The sequence below is a fragment of the Dendronephthya gigantea genome, unplaced genomic scaffold, assembly GCF_004324835.1.
Source record: "Dendronephthya gigantea isolate DGI-Jeju-01 unplaced genomic scaffold, DenGig_1.0 000311F, whole genome shotgun sequence".
NCBI classification, from domain to species: Eukaryota; Metazoa; Cnidaria; class Anthozoa; order Malacalcyonacea; family Nephtheidae; genus Dendronephthya; species Dendronephthya gigantea.
Genome location: NW_021163321.1, coordinates 44,275 through 66,276, shown reverse-complemented (window position 1 = coordinate 66,276; position 22,002 = coordinate 44,275). Strand labels below are relative to the sequence as shown.

Here is a 22,002-nt window from a genome sequence, read left to right as displayed (position 1 = left end):
CACTCACAAATTCTCACCTAATTACCTTGTTGTTCTTTTTCGGTTTGTCTAGGGCTTGAACCATTGACTGTATACTTGGCAGATCACCGTCTTCACCACTACACCACCAGTTCTTGTGGTGAAAGCCCACAGTTTTTTTTTTTAATTTATTCTTTTTTGGAAAGATCTTTGACGAGACTTAATACATTTTGGTAGGATCTCAAATGAAATAACAATTTAAACTGATGAGTTCACTGTAATGTTCATGATTAATTTTCTTCAATCTGACACACTGTATCTTTACGGACATTACCATTTTACTCGTAGCTTGAAACATATCACATGTAGATTTGAAGTGCTTTAAAGCACAAATTTTACATAAGTTGGTTATATGCGGGCCAAGTGAAGCTAATTGTTACGGTGCGATTGTTTTGTATTTTTAACTAGAAATACATGCATGCAGCAACCCCTCGCCATTTTAAACGAAGCAAAATATTTTGTGCGCTACCTAGACCTAACTTTCTACGCTAATGTTATGAAATAACTCGTGCAAATTTTTCGGAAACAAAGACAGTCGTAATGGTGAACCGAAATCACCTGTTTGCCTGTTGCATTATGTTGCAGTTTAAGTGAGTGTTAAACTTTTGTGTAGCTAAAGCTTCAAAACATCAAAACAGCACAAATAATTATAATAACCATACAAGTTCTAAACCACAGAATACATATCAAAAGAATAACTCTATACTATTTTTTCGTAAGTGTGATTCGTCACGATTCGCCACTTAGCAAGTACATTTTTTTAAGGCAGTCTCCCTCTGCAAAAAATAAGCAATATTTCATAATATTAGCGTAGAAAATTCTAGGTAGCACACGAAATATTTTGCTTCGTTTAAAATGGCGAGGTGTTGCTGCATGCATGTATTTCTAGTAATCTTTGAAGTGGCATGTATTTCTAGTAGATTCCGTGAGTAAGATTATGGCAATCAATGGGGACCATAATCTATCTTGTAACCATAGATTGGAATCTATGCTGAATGAATTTGCTATTATTTTAGATGAAAAAAAATAAAGCAATATATGATCGAGATGTCACAATTGAAGACCTTCAACAAAAATTAAAAGTATTGGAGAAGCAGGAGAATCCACACAAATAAGCGAGGTCATACTTGAAACCCCTGATAACAAGGAAGATTATTGCAGCGCACGTAGGACTATTGTGGGAAACAATGACTTCCCAAATAGCAATCAAAAATTAAACAATCTACATTCAGACTCAAATGACCAACATCATAATGCTGATTTGCATATAATTAATATAACTAAATCATCTATAAATTAAAAGAGCCCTAACAACGAAGCTCCGACACTGCAACAAAAGGTCACTAATAATAGCGTTATCGTTGAGTTAATCCCTAATGAGGGGGAAAATTGCAATCAAACAAGCGATGTTGACGATCAGCATTACAGGGTTTCTCAAAAAAATCGCAACACTTAATATTCTAAAATTCATATTGTTCATAAGCTCAATAGATTTTATGCCCCTGGGATTTTAAAATTGCTTCTTATTGTACAGTTAAACTGCTAATAGTCAAATCAGTTAAACTAATAATGGTGCAGCTAACAACCGAACAACGAGTTTTTATTGTCGTGCATGATAACTTGAATGCTAACTGTCGACCTTGTAAAATAAATTGTAAATAACATTTTACTCGTTAGATGCTTTCAATTCAGCTCGTTGGTTTACGCACCCGACTTTGTTTACCGACGATTGTGCCGCTAGAATATGATTACAAGCTTTCTCGCATTCCAGGGGCCAAACGTCTTTTGTGTTGTAGAACAAAGAGGATATCATGAATATTAAGTGTTGCGTTTTTTTGATACACCCTGTACAATGACGATTTACATATAATTGAAACAACCAAAACATCTATAAATCAAAAGAGTCCAAACAACGAATCTCAAACACCGCAACAAAAGGTCACCGGCAACGACCATATTAATACTATCCCTGTTCGCAGTGGCGTAGCCAGCCTGACGATTTTGTCCCGCTATTTATATGTAAATTTCGAGTTATTATAATTATTCATGTCTTTAAAAATTTATTGTTTTAACAGTCAATGAACACTAAAATATTAGCATAGTGTGACAAATCGACAGGCTAACTACGCTACTGCCTGTTCGCATTACAAATCGAGCAGAACCCCTTCGAGTCCGAAGGAAAAATTCAAGACGTCATGTCCATCAGGATCAACGAGCTAATAATAGAACATGGTGCTATCAATCTGAACAGCTGAATAGTACTAACCTTAACGGATTGAATAAAGATTTTTCGTATAGAACCCAAACGGAAGCCGAATCCACCCTGTCGGACACGGAGAATATCGAGAGACAGAATTCTATTCTACTGATTCCATTAATAGATGTATGTGGAGCGGATCGTATGGCTGATGCGGATCGTTAGTGGCTGATGCGGATCGTTTAAAGCAACAACTATAGAGGAAGACCTTTTTTCGGTAGCTAAACACTGCTCTGAAAACGAATTGCTTATTAATCCGGAAAAGACTAAATATATGCTGATTGGTACTCGGCAAAATCTACAACAACTTCCGGAAGACATGACTATAAAGTTCCCGAACGAAGCCATCACCCCTGTTCCTATTGCCAAAGATCTAGGAATGACACTAGACTCTTATTTGTCGTATGACCAGCATATCACCAACTTAGACTCTGCATGTACGAATTCTCTGTGCCAAATAAATCGAGTCAAAAAATGCTTGATAAAGAAGCCTTAATTCTTATCATCCCGGGACTAGTTACAACACATCGTCCACCAACATCAAGAAACTACAGTTGGTCTAAAATTTTGCGTGCAGGATAATTACAAAAATTGGTAAGTTCGACCATATTGCACCAGGTTTATGCGAACTTAATTGGCTCCTAGTAAAAGAACAGCTATTACTCAGAGAGATTAGTTTGGCCAGGCCGAGCAGTATAATTATTCTTAATCTTCAGAGAGCTTTCAATTGTCTTTATATTGTCTTATGACTGGTTCCTTGCAGGAAATTTCACCGAAGCTGTGTTCAGATTTAACTGCAAAATTTCCTACAGCGGTCTACTTCATGCAGTCACCCAAGACGTAAGTTGACAATTCCTTATTTTGTACTTTTCTGCAGACAAAATCCTGTGTAGACAATATTATTGTATTTTCACTGAGTTTTAATGTTCTGTCAAAATCTGGAATAAGGCTGTTTTCCTCTTACGTGTTTTTCATACGCACGTACACGCACGTAAAAATTTAAATCATTATACATGTTACCTTCGAAAAAACTAAGTGAATAAATCGAAGGAACTTAGTTTTCTGCATATTTAGTATGCATTAGTTGAACTAGATGCATCTTAAATAAAAAAAATTTAAAAGCATTTAATATTCTCTGTATGTGTACGTGCGTATAAAAAACGGGTAAGTGAAAAGCAGCCTACAGTTTAAACTAAACGATTGCTAGGCTGCATAATTATGTTATATGAAAACATCCTATAATCAATGCTGAACCCTTGCACTTTATTTTTCCATCCCTCTTGTATGTATAAAGCCATGTTTTGGAAGAGAAATTCCCTTGCAAAACCCAGCTTGTGATTCGTAGCAACTGCCTTTCTAATTTGGACTACCTTTCTAACTAAACACAAGAAATAGATTAACCATGAAAACTTTTCTTCTAGGATCGTTCTACTGGAGTTTTAGTTATAAGTGGATTGCTTGATTTTCTGACGTTTTCTCTTTGACCGAGGTTCAGAGTTAACGCATTCCAAACTATTTTCAACAATTCCAAACTACCAAATCCATAAAAAAAATCCTTGATTTTGCAGAATTTGACTAATTTTTCTGCACAGTTTAACCCATAATATAAAATAGGTATAATTTTCCTTTAATTTCAGAAGAAAAAGCGGTTTTTTGAGGTAAATTGAAAAAATATTTTCTTGCAATTTTGCAGAATGGAAAATTTACTGTTTAATTTAGTAGTAGTTTAGTAGATTTTTGCAAACTGTATATATTTCCAACTTGAAATCAATGAAAATATGAAAATTTAGAGAAAAGATTAATTTTCCCTTTTCTAAACTTATATTTTCTTCAAAATGGAAAACTATGTTTAAAAAGAACAGGAAAAATAAAATGGTTAAATTATTACAAAACACAACTCTGAATTTCAAACACCCATTTACTTGCATACACATACTTGCACAGGCGCAATTATAAAAAAATTGGCAAAATGATTACAAAATGGGACTCCAAATTTCGGACACCCATTTTGTTCTTAATAAGGTAAATAATCATGGCAAAATGATTACAAAAAGGGACTCCGAATTTCAAACACCCAATTTGCTAATGCAATGTGACATTTATAACAAAATGGCAGAATGATTATCAAAATGGACTCCGAATTTCGGACACCCATTTTGTTTGCAATAAAGTAAATTATTATGAAAAAATGGAAAAATGATGACAAAAATGGACTCCGAATTTCAGACACCCAATTTGCTATTGCAATGGGACATTTATAACAAAATGGCAGAATGATTATCAAAATGGACTCCGAATTTCGGACACCCATTTTGTTTGCAATGAAGTAAATAATTATGAAAAAATGGCAAAATGATGACAAAAATGGACTCCGAATTTCAAACACCCAATTTGCTAATGCAATGGGACATTTATAACAAAATGGCAGAATGATTATCAAAATGGACTCCAAATTTCGGACACCCATTTTGTTTGCAATAAGGCAATTGTATGAAAAGGGCAGAATGGTTGCCAAAGTGGACTCCAAATTTTGGACACCTATTTGTTTGCAACAAAGTAAATAATTATAACAAAAAGGCAACATGATTAATACAAAAAGGAACCCTAAATTTCAGGCATTTACATCTTGTTCCAAATGGAATCATATAGTAATAGGAAATTGATTAGTAATAGGAGAGTCAACAAATCTTAAACAACTATTTTATATTGGAATAATTATTAAAAAAAAGACTACCTAAAAACCTCAACAATTTGCAGAAGTGTGTTTCCACAAAGCAGTGCTATAGTAAATTGTTATATATTTATTGTATAATATTTGAAAAATTCAGTAGTGCACAATGTATTAAAACTTACATCACATGCATTCAGTACACCACTTGCTCTTTTGCTCCACAGTCCACGCACATAAAGAATAAAATCCCTGCTTACCTAAACTACAACACACTGATATTACATGATAAACACACTACAGACAGGGTCGGATTGAAACAAATTTATAGTAAAAATTGCAACTAAATATATCCACATCAGTTCATCAGATCTAATATATTTAGATCAGATCTAATATATTCAGAGATCCAGGCCACAAAATTAATACGTGTTTGAATTGTGTTTTGTGTATTTCAAAAACATGTATGGCGAAGAAGGCAAACAAAGTTTTACAAATAAAGGGTTTTTTTTAAATATTACTGAATGTTTCTTTGGTTTCGCCAACTCGAAGCTTAGAAGGTAGTCCTATACTGAAATTATCAAGATCTGATAGGTGAATCAGTACAGCCATATGCATCAAATACCGGTAAGTGAGCACGAGTCTTCTGCATATAAAATAACATTTATTGATTTATAAGATCATAGGGCAGCCCAAAAAAGCGTGTTGATGACAATAAATAAACCGAGTAAATACTGTATACGCAAGTGTTGCAACACTATATTTTGTTTAGGTTATAAATCGAATCATGGCAATTTCTAATGCTCATTAATACACAATAACAATACTCCTTATGCATTAGGACATCAAATGCTTCACAAATACCAGAATTTCCTGCAAGAATTATAATAACACATATTGCAATTCTCTCAGGGAATGCTGCTCTTTGTGTTCATACAGAAATAATTGACATCGTATTAAATCCATATAGGTCTATTAGTTGTTGAAGCCTGAAGGCAAGGTGTTTACAAGCCCATATCCACTGAGCAGAAGGCAAAGTAGATATGAGCTGTGGCGACTAATTGTTTTAGTGTAAATTTGGTATTAAGAATGGTTAAATATACAAATGTTTCTCACAAATACATTTTGGTACTTCATAAGGTTCTCATATAAAAAATATTGGGGCACAGTATAGTTCCTTTTCCCTCTAATGGTTAGGCTTTTTTTTGTGATCTCTGTACCATTTTTTAATAAATTTTCTGGTGTTTTCCAGCAAATGATTTTTGTCATCAAGTTCGAACGCACATATTATAATAGCCGCTTTGGGAATGGTATCCACCTATGGTGTTAGCCCATCTTTACTATTCACAATGTGGGGTTCCCAAGCAGTGCTATAATTTCCCTTCCAGTATTGTAAACAAAATTCATCATTTCCAACCTCCGTTACTTTCCCAATGACTGGCCTTTTTTTGTAGTTGGATATATTTACTGCCACAAACACATCAGGTTTCAAAGCAGCCAAGTAATTATCATCCATATTTATGCCCCGGGAAGCTGGAGCTTGATATGAGCCAGTATATATCTAGGAAAATAAATGTAAAATATAGAATAATTTGTATATTTGCTATGCCAACTGCATAAGATTAGGGTTCCATTGATCAGCATGCTCATACTATAGGAGTTGCCATTTCAGTGCTAAAACTTTTTATGTTGTTATAAAAGCTTATTAGTTAATGCTTCACAAATGTATCAATCCAATCCCATTAAAATATTTTTGTTTACCTCTTCTAGTTGTTCTAGCTCCTTCTCTCTCAAAGCAGATAGCTGTGCTGGTATTTCAGCTGTCTCAACAGGTTCAGCATTTGGTCTTCTAACATGATTTTTCAGTGAAAATATTGGAAACGTATTATCAATTGTAGCATCATTGTTGCCTGTTGTCTGCAAAAATGATTCCCACCATCCTTGTGCTGTTGAGGTCATTACAGAAAACCATTTTTGCATGTCAACTGCAAGCTTAGGTAAGTCTGCCTTTGCAAAATCTGCTGGTATTTGGACTGGCATGTCCATAGGAGTTGACTATTTATAAAATGAAATAAAACAATAACTTATAGTGCCTTGAAGCAATTTTGAGTACTTTGTGATAGTTGTGGTACTTTGGGAGAAATTTTAGAATACTGGTACCTTTAATAAAGAAATAGGACCCATCCATTCATCATCACTCCACTTTCTGTAATACATTACGGCTTTGTTTTTTTCATTTCTCACAAATTTAAAGCAGTGTGGCTTGACATGATTGTGTAAGTCCTCACTGTGACCATCCAACCACTTCTTGAATCATAAATGCATGATAAACAGTCAGATTCTGGGTATGGCTTGTTACAGCATTCTTCAAATGCTTTTCTTATATCTAAAAAAAAGAAAAAGAAAATATTCAGAAAAAGACAATTAATGGCTTGTTAATATTTATCTGTTGGCTGATTGCTTTATTTATTGGTGCAAAAAATCAATGTATGCACTGTAAGCTGATGATTCACAAACAAAAAGCAACACATGCATAAGCCCGAATTCAATAGTTTTTTAATTTAACCATGCTTAAAAACAATGATCTTAAATTACTCAAATATAAAATAATTTTTTACATTGTAAAGGGCAATTTTGGTAATCAATCAATTTTGGTAATCAGCTTATCTCTATTATTTTGTCACACTGTATGTCAGCAGAATAGAACAAAATCTAATTGTATGGTAATTGTTTGTGTACAGTATCAGACAGAGGGTGCATGGTCACACATGCAGTCAAATCCATGTTGAACATATACAGTGTATATGCCTTTCCATTTTAACATGTGAACAATATATATACACCCAAGGATTTACTATGTCAGATGATTTTATGTAAGTACTTGTCTGTTAAGACTTACCATTTACGGTATATACATCAAGAAATTTAAGATGCTTTGAAAGACAGCCAAATAATGCATCAATATCTTCATGCGTATGGCCAACTGGTAGAAAGTTGCCCTTTATCTGAAAAATTAAAGGTTACATGCAATATTACTTTAACTTGTATATATATACTGTATGAAACATAATTGAGATTCCTGTTGTGAAAAATTACTCCTTTGAAAAACTTGTACATTATTAGTACAAGTACAAAAAAGCACACATGATCTTACTTGATCCTTAGCTCAAGCTATTTTCTAAGCTTCACATACATTTTTAGCTGCAATAATAAAGATATTGTTATTTTGAACCCACTAGACTATCAATCACTCATTACAGCACCAGGCAAAACTTCAAAAAACATATAGATGGGCCCACCTACAGTAAAGCCTTTGTGGCTGTGACTAAATTGTCTGGCTTTGTTTTAAAGGTATCTCATATTCGTATTTTAACTATACCTTGTCAAACACCGACCATTCCACCAAAAGAGATAGTAAAGTTAAAACATATTTGTTTTTGTTTTCACGCCAGCAGTTGTCCAGTTGGAGATTAAGTATGTGTGGTAAACCATAGCGATCATTGAACAGTGCAAGAAGTTTGATGAGAATGTTCATTGTTAGATTGCTGTCATGTTTCCATTGAAAAAGGTCAAACATACCATGGAATAATTTTCCCATGGGACACAACCCACTATGCATTATAGTTCCAACAAGATGTGTTCTCAACTTTTGCAGGTTTGCAGTTGATTTGCAGACTCTTCGAAGATTTGGTACATCAGTTTTGGATTGATCCATACCATCCAATATGATTGTTAGATACTTTGAAGGACTCCGCCGTGCTTTGTACCGATGAAGATGATATTTTCTTCGTTCATTCCTGGTAAGAATTATTATTGAATTGTTTATACAGGATATATACTGGCTATCAACAGGAGGTTAAGAATGCCCTGTTAGCTAATACCACACTATAATCACGCAGGTGCTGGACAAAAACCCAAAACGCAGGCAAAATAATCAGTAGACAAACAAAAATATTTGTAGAAATTTTACTCTCATTATTCTGTTTACTTACATAACACGTTCAATGTGTTCATCCAGAAGTTCTTGAATGGCCTTTCTTTTAGCTTTATTCATTGTTGCCTCTAGTTGCTTTTTATAATTTGTGCAGTGGTCACATTTGGTAAACCGGTTTTCCTGCAATAAAACAATATTTGGTATATTTATTACCACCAACTGACATGTCTAATACCAATTTGAAAATTTTGCCAAATGAAAATTTATTTGCCAAATGAAAATTTATTTGCCAAATGAAAATTTTATTGAAAAAATACATATTTTGCTAGTGGTGTGGGGATACAGTAGCTTTAAGGTTAGCTCACATGTTGAACATGTTTTATGGTTGGTAAGATTACGTAAAACTTTGCAATGTCCAGTATACTCACACATAGCCCGCTATCAGGCGCGGTTTCATGGTTTTAGTGGTGAAAATTACAGTGCCCATTTAAAATCTGTATATTATGACCATAATGTAATTGTTACCTTTGGTATTGAGACATGTTTAAATTCTTTCTCCATGATGCTATAAATTGTGACCTACTGATGGTATCTTCAGAATCCAGGTCACTTAACATTTTCTGGTACAAAGCCAATTTTGTAAAGCAGGATGGTAAATGAACTTTTCCACTATCTGGTTGTTGGTCCAATTGAGTTAACCAGAAATCTCAGCCATGCTATACATTCTGCCGTCTTTGTTGTGGGCCTTTTGAATCCACTGTTTCCATGGACGTACACTTCTGAACCATTTTTAAAATCAAGATATATCTTCTGGAATCTTTGTAGCTTTATGTCATGGACTTTTATCCAAGCTTGCTTACAGACTTGTGTTCCTTTTATTCTGAACACAGTTTTTCCCTTTTTCTGCGTCGTGAGTGGTTGACGTGTTATCTTTTAGATAATTGAGAATATAATTTCTTTCATCGACTATACTTTCAAGTGAGATAAATTCACGTCTAACACTGTCGATATCTTTAAATGGCACAATTTTTAAGCAGTCAAGATCACAGCAGTCAGACTCGATGATTCCCAAGACTATTTGTTTGTTTTTCTTGTTTGTTCCTTTATAAGAAGTTTAAGACATTGACAGTTAAATTTGAGAATATTTAAGTCGTAAGTTTAAACTTATTTATTTTTGAACAAGAATGATCCTTTTTGTATCGCTTTATCGAGCAATTGAAACAACTTATTATCATGCGCGTTCTTTTGATGTATTGATCCATTAAGATGATGTTTGTCACTAGTATTATAATTAATGTTACACAGCTCGCACAGTTTTCCTTTTACACTCGGATGAGTTGAAATTGCTTTTAAAACTTTTGGACAAGCAAAGGGAGTGTTGTGACAGTTAAAGTCCAGTTCCGGCCAGTCTTTCATTTCAACCACAAGCGGTCTATACTTTCCAGTTGCATCTTCAACCTTAATATATTTACCCCGCAATTCCCATACAGTTGCATTCCTGCGGTTGTCAATTTTTTTGTCACTGTTATTACTAGTGAAATTCTACCTTTTTATTACCACTGTTCTTCCGATTGCCGATGTGTTTGTTACAATTCACGGAAAATTTTATCAAATCGTTTAGGGTAAGCACTGGTTGCGTGGATTTCCAACTATTTTTTTGTGGTGTGGTTTTGATTGCCAATTGCACCATTTTCTTTCCACGGCTGTATTGCACATTTTTAAGCATTACTTCTTTGCTGCAGGCAGAATATTTTTTGCTGTTATGATGTGGGTAACTCTGTTTGACAGGAATGTCTCAACGTGTGCTTGGTGATAGTTTAGCAAATTTACGAGCCGGTCGTATTCCGAACAGTTTTTCAGAACATCAACAAAAACTACTTTTCGTTCAAACCAACATTCATTGTCATCAGATACTGAAATATGAATACAGCAATATGCCTTAAAACTGTAGGTGCGCATGCATGCATTTTTGTTTCCAAAGCACGGAATTGCTTTAAATTTAATAGTGAACAAGTAACAACTAAAGTCTAAAATGGTTCTTACCTTCAGAATCACCCTCGTAGTTTAAACTTCGCTTTGTTTTTCGTTGTCCGCTGCTTTCTTGTGCGCATGTAGACGGGGTGTCACAATGGAGCATTCTCCTACGTTTAACAGGCGATTGGGCTAAAATGTAAAATCATTGACACTGTTGATTAAATGCCGCAAATTTATTATAGACTTCGAATCAGGCTATAGCTGAAAGTTTAAGGATGTTTCTCATAATTATTTTATTGTTTTCTTGTTTGTATATGCGCGCGACGCTAGTTAAAACTTGGAAGCGCATGTAAGGCCGACGGTCGACAAATTGTATTATTATATACCACTTGTCAAAGTTTGGTGTTCGTAGCATTTCATTGAATAATTTACTGCTATTTATTAATAATTTATTTATTGTGGTATGCTAAAAACACAAGTCACGAGTCTATCGAAAATTGGTTAGTTGCTAATCGATGTCGCATACTCCAAATTTCATATTTCAACTCGCCACAAAAGAGCAAACGGCAAGTCTTATCATTGCGTCAAGTCTTATTGAAACCTAAGAGACGTAACTTGCCCTTTTTTGCGCCGCACTTTATTTATAATTTCAACTAAAATACAGTTATTATATCTATTATGAAATTTTAGGTATAGTTAAAATTAAAAATAAAATTTCAAATATTTTCTTACATTTAGAAGGGCTGTTGTCTGGTGATGGGCTAGCAGGCGATGAGTTTCCTTCGAGTGTTGAGTAGGATCGCAGAGACAGTGGAGAAGTCATAAAAATACGAGGAGTGTTGGCGACTAGCAGAAAATGGAGAACAAAATAAATTATTACAACGCTTGTCCAAATACAGGTGAAATATATTTCTAATCTCAATCTATTTAGACACGTAGAAATGTAACATATCATACCGTTTAGCGGACTTAGTGTGTTTTCGTTGTCACTGCTGCTAAATCCAATTCCAACAGGCGAAGAGTACAGGCTAGATAACTGTGAGTGAACAGGAGTCGTACAATCCCCAGGAGAGCTCGTCACTAAATATCATCATAAAAATTGTGTAGATATAGACTATAGTTCATGTACTATATTCAAGTATACAGATTGCTTATTTGTGATCTCTTACAACTTTGCGGACTCCTCGTGTTCTCATGGTCACTGCTGAATCCAATACCGATAGGCGAACTGCCTTCTATTTCTCTCTCTCGAAGAGTTTCAATAGTGGACGGCGACGCCGGTTCTGGCAAGGATGAAAATCCAAACCCGCAAGGCGACGACATAACTATACAATTATGCGTTTTGGTCTTTTACCGCATTCTTCAAAATATTTCTGACAAGTTTAGTTACGAAGTTAGGAAGCAGCCGGTTTTCACTAAGATCAGTTTACACCCTTCTAAGTTTTTAAATGTTTTCCGTTATTATGATTTTTGTCGCTAATTAGTATAAACGTTTTTGATTGGTTGAGTTTTGAACCTTTTAACAATGAAAAATTCCTCAGTTACCTACGGCTTTGTGTTCTCGAACGCTGATTCGTTGAGCCGCGAAGACGCTATCACCTTGTATGACGCTATCACCTTGTATGACGCTATCACCTTGTATGACGCTAGAAAACCTTGCCAAAATATACTCTATCTCCTCTGCCAAAGACACCAGCAGTTTTGTTCAGCAAGGTTTATTCAGCAGTCAACAAACAGTATTTTAAAAAATGCCTTCTTTCAAATGGTCAATTCGAGTAAATGAGGACAAAGCGTACGTGTTTGTCAACGGTATTCGGCATTCCAAAAATAGTGTAGAATATTTGCATGTTCTGCGCGCTGAAGTGGGAAAATTTAAGAATCGCGTGGCTGTAAAGGTATGATTTTTTAATTTCTCACTGTGATTAATATAAAGATAATATTATATATTAAAGGGTATATAAAGGGTAAATATATTTGGTATTATATACTGTGGTATTGGTCTCTACCTGCTGAAATGAGATGCTGCGTGCACCAGCGACCTTTTGAGTCCTAGTTTTATATGTTTGTTGTAACGAATTAATAACCATATTGGCACTAGTTGTATAAAAATACAGTAAAGCGATTTTTAAAATACTCTTCCCCCACTCACTATAGTCCAGCGCCTAACTGCGCTTTCTGGGGTGTCATTGCCTTGAAAAAATCTGATACATTCAATATCTGATATAGTTTAACTACAAGTAAAATCTCCTACCGAGGTTCACTTAGCTTTCGTTTAGCGTTCACAAGTCATATACCAAAACGCACGCCGTAACATAATCGCATGAAATTTAAATTTCATTATGAAGTATACACCCATCAAAATTAATATGGCTAAAGCCAAGGTTTAGTAATAATGGACTGTTATAGTTTATAAAACTCCATATTGAGCAGTCTGACTGAAATATAAGTTTTTAGTTTTACAATGTTTAGCAGATTTCTATCTTGAGGTTGCAAAGTATAAATGATAGAATTCTGACAGTCTGATATGCTCGTGCTAGCTTTTCTAAAACAAGGAATGGCGCCTTGGCCCTCAGAAACCACCTATTTTACGACGGGGCGATAATGATTCGAGTTTGAGACTATAAGTGCATGACTGGCATGCCTTTAATTGATCAGGGCGTATATAAGATAGGGCCATAGATTAAAAAATGAATGATAGGGCGGTGAAACGGCGATTTGGGCCGTGATCTACGTATGATGCGTGGGACCCCCCGAACAAACAACATGATAAACCATAGGCGGCCCTGAACTGATCTCGGTAATCTCGCTGACCTGCGCGACCTCATGTCGTCTGAACAGTCTTATATTATGACAAGTACGTCATCGCGCGAGGTCAGCGAGATCAGTTCTGGGCCGCCTATGGATAAACAAATATCCATTTCTACATTTTAGCCTTAAAATAACACAAATAGCTTTCGGTTAGTTGGAATTTTACATGCGTAAATTCTACGTCGTGAAAGATTAGTGATTAAAGTTTTAGGAAAATGATTCAGTGTCAAACACAAAGTCAGCTTTTTTAAAATTAATTTAAAACCCTTGGTCCAAGGGTTGGAAACTTAGTCCTAGCATTTGTCCCTGTAAAATTTTTACACAATATTGCTAGTGTGTTATAAACTAGGCACTACACAATGAATGAGCGCGTTATGGATGATAGTTTCACCTATTAGATGCTTCAAATAATGATGCCAGCTATCCGTACATATATTAATACTGTATTTTGATTGATTCTATGTAAAAATTATTATTTTATTCATATTTTATAGTTGATTTTCGTTCGAGGGGCAGATGGCAAAGAGAACACTGTTTCTTCTCCACAGGGAAATATGACTGGTCAGCAAGCAATGGCTTTTCCGTGAAATTGTTGCGACTGAAAATGAGCAACAATGGGCTGCAAAATGCAATGAAGCCATTGAAAAGTTAGAAAAGCAAGATTGCGCTAATGATGGTCAAGATCAACAAAATCAAGGTGGATCCAAGGATTCCGAGCCTGTTTTAATCACTAATGAAGATTAAGCTATAAATTTAAAAAGGGATCTTCATCTCTTGTGGAACAGCTGAGTACCCCTAACCAAGAAAAAGTGTCAAGATGAAGAGGCCAAAGAATTACAATACCAAACAAGAGCAAAAGAATGCGAAGTTGGTATGTAGAAATTAAATATATACATATGATATTTTTTGTTGAACCACTAAACCACAATGAATGTTGTTAATTTTTTACAGAAATTATCAAGTTTAAATTAAGGCTTAATTATCAAGTCATTTTCTTAATTAAAATCCCTGCTACACAATTACTTCTTTCAATATGACCAGCTTTTTTTGCCCAATGGTTTCCTTTTTACCATTCTAGCTTACTCAAGTTGTATAAGTGCACCTTCATTTGGCAGTAATATCATGCATGTCTTTTCATAACTTTGAATAGATGAGCAATTCTATGTTCCGGTTGGCAATATTGAACTACCTCCAGCAGACAGAATGATCAGGAAAGTGGATGAAATATTTTTGGCCCAATTAAAGGCAAATATGGAAAGTAACCCCAATGGCTCATATGAACCTCTTTACTTGTTGGTAAAAGGTCTGAACAGAAAGGAGAACTTTTCAAAATCAGATGTCAGCAGCTATCAGTATGAGGTACTTGGTGGTACGCATAACTTGTTGGCAACAAAGCAACTTTTAGAGAAGCACCCTGATAGTGAAGAGTATAAGGGAAGATATGCAAGAATATTTGTTGGGTTAACAAATTTTTAAGCTTTATGGCTGGCGTCAAGGCATATAAGACTGGGTGTTTCCGTCATTAAATGACATTCAAAGATGAGGCAAGTTCTGTAGAAAGGCAATTCTAATATTGTTAAATATTAAGGGAGTGGTTGTTTGTTATAGTTTAACAGTCAGTCAACAAGTTACTTAAGGAACCCATTAGTGTCACAGTAGTAATGAGTACCCAACTTCTTAACTTTTTCAACTTTGCTTTGTCAAATACCAGAAATTTTTCTCAAGTACATACCAAAATTGTCAATGGTAAATTATTGGTTATAGTGGTCTGAGTTACTTACGTAATAATTAGTAATCTGCCACAGGCAATTGCAGTAGAAACTAACAAATTATTAATTGCAGCAGCAATCATTTGGGTGATTTACCAGTCAGTGGGTTAAAAAAGCTGTGATCACAAACATTTTTTTATTCTGCTGTAGGTGGAAGTTGCTCACAGGCAGTTGGAGATCATTGGTACAAAAAAATAGAACAATGATTTAGTTCCTAGTCAGCAATGGAGAGACAGATGTTCCCACATATTAGGAAAGACAGTGAGTAAACTTTTTAGTTTATTCAATTTGTAATATATTGTGAACACCAGGTGATTTTGCTTGCCAGTGAAAGTCTTGCCACCAGTGAATGGGTTATCAAAAGAAAGCAGATGTAATTATAATCTGTACTAAACCTAAACCTGTTTAATGAAATAATTTTAAATTAACTTGCTGATCAATAAAGCACTTACACTGAGTAATTAATATTCTTGTTAAATGTTGTACTTTTTTTAGAAGAAAAATCTTTCTGATGTATTTCTTGTTGCTGCTCTCCCAGAAGATGGTTATCAGTCATTCCTTGAGATGTGCCGAAAATATGAAAAAGGTCTTCTGAAATACCAGCGAGCAATGGCAAAGGACCTACAGAAAAGCCGAGGTTCAAGCCATCATACATCAAATGCTTATTTGGCCTCGACGTTTCAGATCGTGTTGCTCTGTTGGGTCAAGTAAAGATATTTCTTCCATTTTTAGGCGTAAGATGCCCCTTAGCTTATTTTTTGCCTCTGTGATCCGTTAAAAATTTTATTTACTAATTAACCACTTAGTTTATTAAAATATAATTGTGCCCTTTAAATTAAATCCAATCATCATTCTAAATCTGTTGTTTTTTTTAGGTTGCTGACCAAAGTAACAGTCTGGATGAACTGAAATTAGTGTGCAAGGAGTGCAAAGTACTGAAGCCTGTCCAAAAAGTGATTTCTTCATTTCTTGGATGTAAATGGGAATTGCTTAGTGCAAAATTGGGAGAGAAAGTCAGCGTTGACCAGTTAAGGAAATTTACAGTAAGTATACAGTATATGTATTATATCAGGCAGTTCGATATTTTGATCCAGGTTTGTAGAATGGAAAATATCCGCTCTTCTCTCTATGCTGAGGTTGAGTATTTGAACTGACTTCTAAATTAATAATTCAAACTACTAGAAACATTTCAAACTACTAGTAGCTGCCCTGCTACATGTTCCTTGGGAGATTTCAATTTTCAATTCTGCTACCTATTTGATGACCATTTTAGTCTGCAAACATTTTCCTGTGTTTCGCACATTCAGTAGAGCTGTGTTTCTATTTACTAGGGAAAAGATGAAACCAACCTTATTTTCAGACAATACTTGGAATATCTGCAAAAGAGTCTGACCATCGAGGAATCAGACCAGCCACTAGTTGTATCACCCAATGTATTTCTGATGGACCAGGGAACAAGGGGCGTTGTCCACATGTGTGTTGACCCACTGGGACTGCAGCAAGGGGTCATACGGGCAAGAAAAAGGATTTTCATTAGCCTTATGTAAGCTTTCACCACATCAGGTACAGTATAGTGATGTAACATTGACCTAATGCACCAATAGTACTGTATATGTACAACTGTGATAATTGTGAAAAAGGTGTATACTGAACAATACTTTCTTTTTCACAATGATTTTTTTATGAAAATGATGTGACAACATTTGCTGCAGGTTTGCTGGACCTAGTGGACCGTTTAAATTTTGGTGTGTGCCACATTTTCAACGTAGCAATAATGGGGGATATCCATCAATTAATGGAAATAAAAAATGGATCGAGGAACACCGTGGAATCTGCGAACTTGGTTTCGCATGTGCTAAAGGAGTTAAACCATCAGGTATATATTAGCATATTAACGGGCAATGTATTCATGTTTAAAATAGTAAGATTTTAATGTTCACGTTTACGGCAAAGGATAACCGTGTCTGTCGTAGAGAATTTATGCCTCAATTTTAATTCGCAAACTGCCGAAGCTCTATCATCTAATAATTGGCCCCAAAATACTATCTTCAATAGTTTGTCGATTGCAGCTAGCCGCATGTCTGGTGTAATTGTCAATCGTAAGGTCCTTAATCACTTTGTTTAATCCACCTTTTGGGTTTCTGCTCACCATAGATTTTTTGTTAAAACAGCATCCTGGTATTTTCTAGAGGTTCTTGCGATGCAATGTTTTTATATTTTATTTTTGTAAAAATTTAGTTAAACTTGTCTGCGTTTGTTATTTCTGCCATTCAACTGTAAAATTAGAAGTTCAAATTCACGTACACTCGAAAATACGTCAAATTTACACGCATAAAAGCATACCTACTGTAAACTGTAACCGTATTTTGCAATGCATACAACAAAATTAACTTACGCATTGTTCCTGCATTTTACAGGTCCTAGCCTTGGTATGGTACGGGCTGTAGAGGGGTTTCTCCTCTACCATGCGGCGCTGGGCAACGGCTGCTGCAAGATCATTTTAATTTCACTGCCTCACTGAGAATTTTATTATTGTAAGTCAAGAGCACAAGGAGTTGGGTGTGGCATTCTGTAGTTGAACAGTAGACCAGGCGATTGGATTCTTGACGTGAATACGCCACAAGGTATGCCAACCACACGATGAAATACTAATAATTTTTTTATGCACTGTTCACATTGTTGCTGCCGACTAGTTACAATGAATTATCTGGAAACAACAGGTGCAATCGTGTTGTTAATCGTTGAATACAAAAAATAATTTAACTTAACCGCTTTTACTGTGAAGTTTCACTTTACTGTTCTGATGGGTGGCGGATTCAAAGGACATAGTCAATCATCTAGTCAGTGGTGAAGGTCATTTCTGTTCGTAGTGGTTAATTCAACTATCTCAGCGCTTTGAACTTTATTTAAACAATTTCTTTTGTCTTATTTAAATGTTAATTAGGCTTTTCATCAAGTTGACAAAAATTTCGAGAAACTTTCTTGTTAATACAAAATTGAAACCTTTCAATATGGGAGCTAAAATGATAAGGTTGATTAGCTGTGTCCCACTATGCAACTTTACACTATCATTGGATCACTAGCTTTCTTCCTTCAGTTTATTCACCTATTCGCGCAGTATATTTTAAAGTAGTTTCCCGTAAAAAACATAATTAAATGTTATCCAGTATAACATTCCAACTAAATTGATCTATTTTTATGACTGTTTCAGTTGCTGGAGCTGCTGCAGCCATGAAGGAAGGCAGGAATGTTTTATGCTTAACACCAAATGAAGAAGAAGCAACAAACGTATTGCGCAAAATTTTGTGATTTGAAAAACTAATTATATAATTCTATATACATGATTCTTTGAATTTGACTTTAGTATTTTGGTTGTGATGTGAAGGTCTGCAGGTAAACTAAATTTTGGCCGACTCAGTCAAGTCGCTTTAGGTTCTGGAATTCAGCTGCCCAATTTTTCACTGGTCGGTTTCGCTGCATGCATTGTCGGTTGATAAATAAGATTTTGACAGAATCAAGCCGTTTTAGGTGTCCGCTTTAGAAAACCCATAAAACGTTGATCGCGGACTAAAATTTGGCTCTAAAATCTCATCTCTGCTTAGATGTGTTTGATTTATGAATTATGCACATATGATTTAAACAAACAGTCAAACCAATATTTTTCTGAAATTGGGCTACACTCTGAAAAAGTGCTTTTTATTTCAGTACACGATCGGTGACAGTACAAACTGAAATTCAGCCTTCAATCTCGGTTCATTTAATTGTTTATATCAGATTTGTGACAAACTCACGCCGTTTATGGCGTCTGAAATTTAGCTTCTCAGTTTATCGCTTGTCGGTTAACATAAGATTTTGAATTTTTGGCAGGCTGAAACCATTTTAGGTGTCTGAAATTCAGATACCTTATTCATCTTAGGTCGGTTAAAATATACGATTTTGGCAGACTCAAACCGTTTAGGTGTTTGAAATTCAGATACCTTATTCATCTCAGGTCGGTTAAAATATACGATTTTGGCAGACTCAAACCGTTTAGGTGTCTGAAATTCAGATACCTTAATTTATCTCAGGTTGGTTAATATATAAGATTTTGGCAGACTCAAACCGTTTTAGGTGTCTGAAATTCAGATACCTTGTTTATCTCAGGTCGGTTAAAATATGCGATTTAGCAGACTCAAACCGTTTTAGGTGTCTGAAATTCAGCTTCCAAATTTATCGCTTGTCGGTTAACATTAAAATATTTTGAATTTTGGCAGACTCAAACCGTTTTAGGTGTCTGAAATTCAAATACCTTGTTTATCTCAGGTCGGTTAAAATATGCGATTTTAGCAGACTCAAACCGTTTTAGGTGTCTGAAATTCAGCTTCCAAATTTATCGCTTGTCGGTTAACATTAAAATATTTTGAATTTTGGCAGACTCAAACCGTTTTAGGTGTCTGAAATTCAGACACCCTATTTATCTCAGGTCGGTTAATATACACGATCTTGGCAGATTAGAGCCGTTTTAGATGTCTGAAATTCAGCTTCCCCATTTATCATTTGTCGGTAATATATAAGATTTTGGCAAACTCAGATTTGTTTGAGGTGTCTGAAATTCAGATACCTTATTTATCTCAGGTCGCAGTTGATAGAATGATGTCTCCTTTAGTTCAATACGTTGTTTTTGGCAGAGTCCCTAAAAACTGTCTGCAAAAAACGCCAATTTGATTTCATAAATTAAAATCTTTGAATTTTTTGGTTTTTTTCATCAATTTTGCGGAAAAAAAAATAGTTTGGAATTATTGAAAATAGTTTGGAACGCGTTAGTTGATTAAATAGCCTTTCTCTCTTTACCTTTTTTGGTGAATTTTACCACGTCCACTAGCTTGACCCATGCATGGGAGCAACTCATGAAGTCTGTTATTTGTTTGTCCAGAAATGGGTCATTGCATTTCTCGATTGTTCCAGGTAGGTTTACGATAAAACTGCAATAAATAGTACCAATTTTACCATTTCTTCGCTTATGTATGTTTTACTATTGCCCCGCTAATTGTTCTTACCAATCGTGGTTTCAAATTCGTTCCTTAACAATTTCAGCATCCGTCGACAACAATTGTGAAAGGTGCTGGCATGGTTCTGAAGGCGATAATTGAGGTACGTTTTATTCATTCATTCATCAATTCAGAATTTTCTGCTTTTGACGAACGTCATTTATAATGCTCTGCCCTTTTTTAGCTGTGATGAATGTACATATTAGTTCATTTGATATTTAAGAGGTTTTAAAGGGTCTTAATTTTGAGAGGTATTATACACACTTCAATTCAAGCCAGGAACAGTTAATGGAAAAATGAGTCAACTATAGATCCTCCGGCGGGAATCGCTTTTGCGATGCCGGTGCAATGCTCTTATCACTGAGAACGTATATAGTTGACTCATTTTTCCATCAACTGTTCCTGGCTTGAATTTGAAGTGTGTATAATACCACTCGAAATTAAGACCCTTTAAAACCTCTATAATATTCCTGCATCGTGTGAAGTGCCTAAAATCATCTGTTGATATTTATTTAGAACTACACTTTAGGAAGCTGATGAAGAAACTGTGGCAAAAATACAAGATCTAACGCTTGCCAAGGGCGCTCTACCAAAACGCTTACCCATGGCCATGATTACACAAAGCACTGATACACGTTCGCTACTGAACATGTGCGAATTAGTGTGATAAATTAACAAATTGTTGCAGATGCATAGCCTCGATTCCATCCGGAGGACCTGAATTATTTTTAGCAACATTCTTAGATTCATCTTAAAACTTGTGATTTTATAATCCTCTATATACTAGCCATCTGTAAATAGTTCAATTGAGACAAACAAGCATACTCCACAAGTAATTTATAATCTTTATTGTTGGCATACAGGCAATTGAGTGGACATCTTGTGGCTCTCTGGACAACTGATCATATAACAGCAATGGCATTGCTTGTGAGAATAATTTTCGTATTAAAGTAGTTATAGTTTTTAATGTCTAAAATATACAAGAAAGTTTAAATGCGAGATTTCCTGTTTCTAAACAATTATGTAATAAATTTGAATCAGAATTTTTTTGCGAGGGCCATTATTTACATTAACCCATTGCAGTGATTCTGACTAACCAATCATAATAGTGACTAAATGGTATCAACTGCTTTGGTAACTAAACTCCATCATTCATCCTTAAACTATGCCAACTGCCCCACTGACGAAATAATTAAATGGTAATTCATTCAGAAGTGTAAAACCTTTTTGTAAAGAAACAATTTTGTTTGAAAGTTTTTATCTTTCCTTCAACCACCAGAGACTAAAGAAGATCATTTATCAATTCGTGACAATGTAAAGCTTGCAGAAGTACGTTTTAAAGCAACAATCGTGTTCCAAAAGTTCATCATGCATGCTTGTATGTACGTATAAGCCTGTTATTTCAAGTGCTATACTTGTCTGTTAGAGCTCTGGAAAAGCGAGAGGAACGTCAAGAAATCAACTTGAAGGATATCTCTCGCATATGAGGTCAAAAATAGGATTCAAATCCAAGAAAGATGTGAGAATTTAAATCCAGTTGTTTTATT

General features: G+C 35.0%; 2 protein-coding genes and 2 long non-coding RNA genes across 4 annotated transcripts; 2 read left to right on the top strand and 2 right to left on the bottom strand.

Annotated features, from left to right (window-relative positions):
• The first annotated feature begins 4,849 nt into the window (after positions 1-4,849).
• On the top strand, positions 4,850-14,182 carry LOC114541841. The gene is made up of 5 exons (XR_003689364.1): positions 4,850-5,570; positions 6,714-6,940; positions 8,599-8,743; positions 11,590-11,750; positions 14,154-14,182. It is a non-coding gene; the product is annotated as an uncharacterized LOC114541841 (long non-coding RNA).
• LOC114541832 lies at positions 5,768-7,237 on the bottom strand. The gene is made up of 3 exons (XM_028561646.1): positions 7,104-7,237; positions 6,705-6,998; positions 5,768-6,504 (listed from the first exon to the last, which is right to left on the bottom strand). Exons 1-3 carry the CDS (start codon positions 7,158-7,160, stop codon positions 6,262-6,264), a joined length of 594 nt encoding a protein of 197 aa, XP_028417447.1. The 5' UTR covers positions 7,161-7,237; the 3' UTR covers positions 5,768-6,261.
• On the bottom strand, positions 8,681-12,189 carry LOC114541834. The gene is made up of 6 exons (XM_028561647.1): positions 12,021-12,189; positions 11,809-11,931; positions 11,584-11,697; positions 10,921-11,040; positions 8,936-9,057; positions 8,681-8,740 (listed from the first exon to the last, which is right to left on the bottom strand). Exons 1-5 carry the CDS (start codon positions 12,172-12,174, stop codon positions 9,035-9,037), a joined length of 534 nt encoding a protein of 177 aa, XP_028417448.1. The 5' UTR covers positions 12,175-12,189; the 3' UTR covers positions 8,681-8,740; positions 8,936-9,034.
• A 2,025-nt stretch (positions 14,183-16,207) lies between the features above and the next one.
• LOC114541838 lies at positions 16,208-17,230 on the top strand. The gene is made up of 3 exons (XR_003689359.1): positions 16,208-16,471; positions 16,760-16,991; positions 17,141-17,230. It is a non-coding gene; the product is annotated as an uncharacterized LOC114541838 (long non-coding RNA).
• Positions 17,231-22,002: the final 4,772 nt, after the last annotated feature.

What these genes read in the sequence shown, in the direction of transcription:
- LOC114541832 (XM_028561646.1), bottom strand. Translation starts at nt 7,160, where the DNA reads ATGTATTACAGAAAGTGGAGTGATGATGAATGGATGGGTCCTATTTCT. An exon ending in GTCCTATTTCTTTATTAAAG is followed by an intron (nt 6,999 to 7,103) that starts GTACCAGTATTC and finishes TTTTATAAATAG; the next exon opens with TCAACTCCTATGGACATGCC. An exon ending in AGCTAGAACAACTAGAAGAG is followed by an intron (nt 6,505 to 6,704) that starts GTAAACAAAAAT and finishes TTATTTTCCTAG; the next exon opens with ATATATACTGGCTCATATCA.
- LOC114541834 (XM_028561647.1), bottom strand. Translation starts at nt 12,174, where the DNA reads ATGTCGTCGCCTTGCGGGTTTGGATTTTCATCCTTGCCAGAACCGGCG. An exon ending in CACACTAAGTCCGCTAAACG is followed by an intron (nt 11,698 to 11,808) that starts GTATGATATGTT and finishes ATTTTCTGCTAG; the next exon opens with TCGCCAACACTCCTCGTATT. An exon ending in AGACAACAGCCCTTCTAAAT is followed by an intron (nt 11,041 to 11,583) that starts GTAAGAAAATAT and finishes TTTACATTTTAG; the next exon opens with CCCAATCGCCTGTTAAACGT.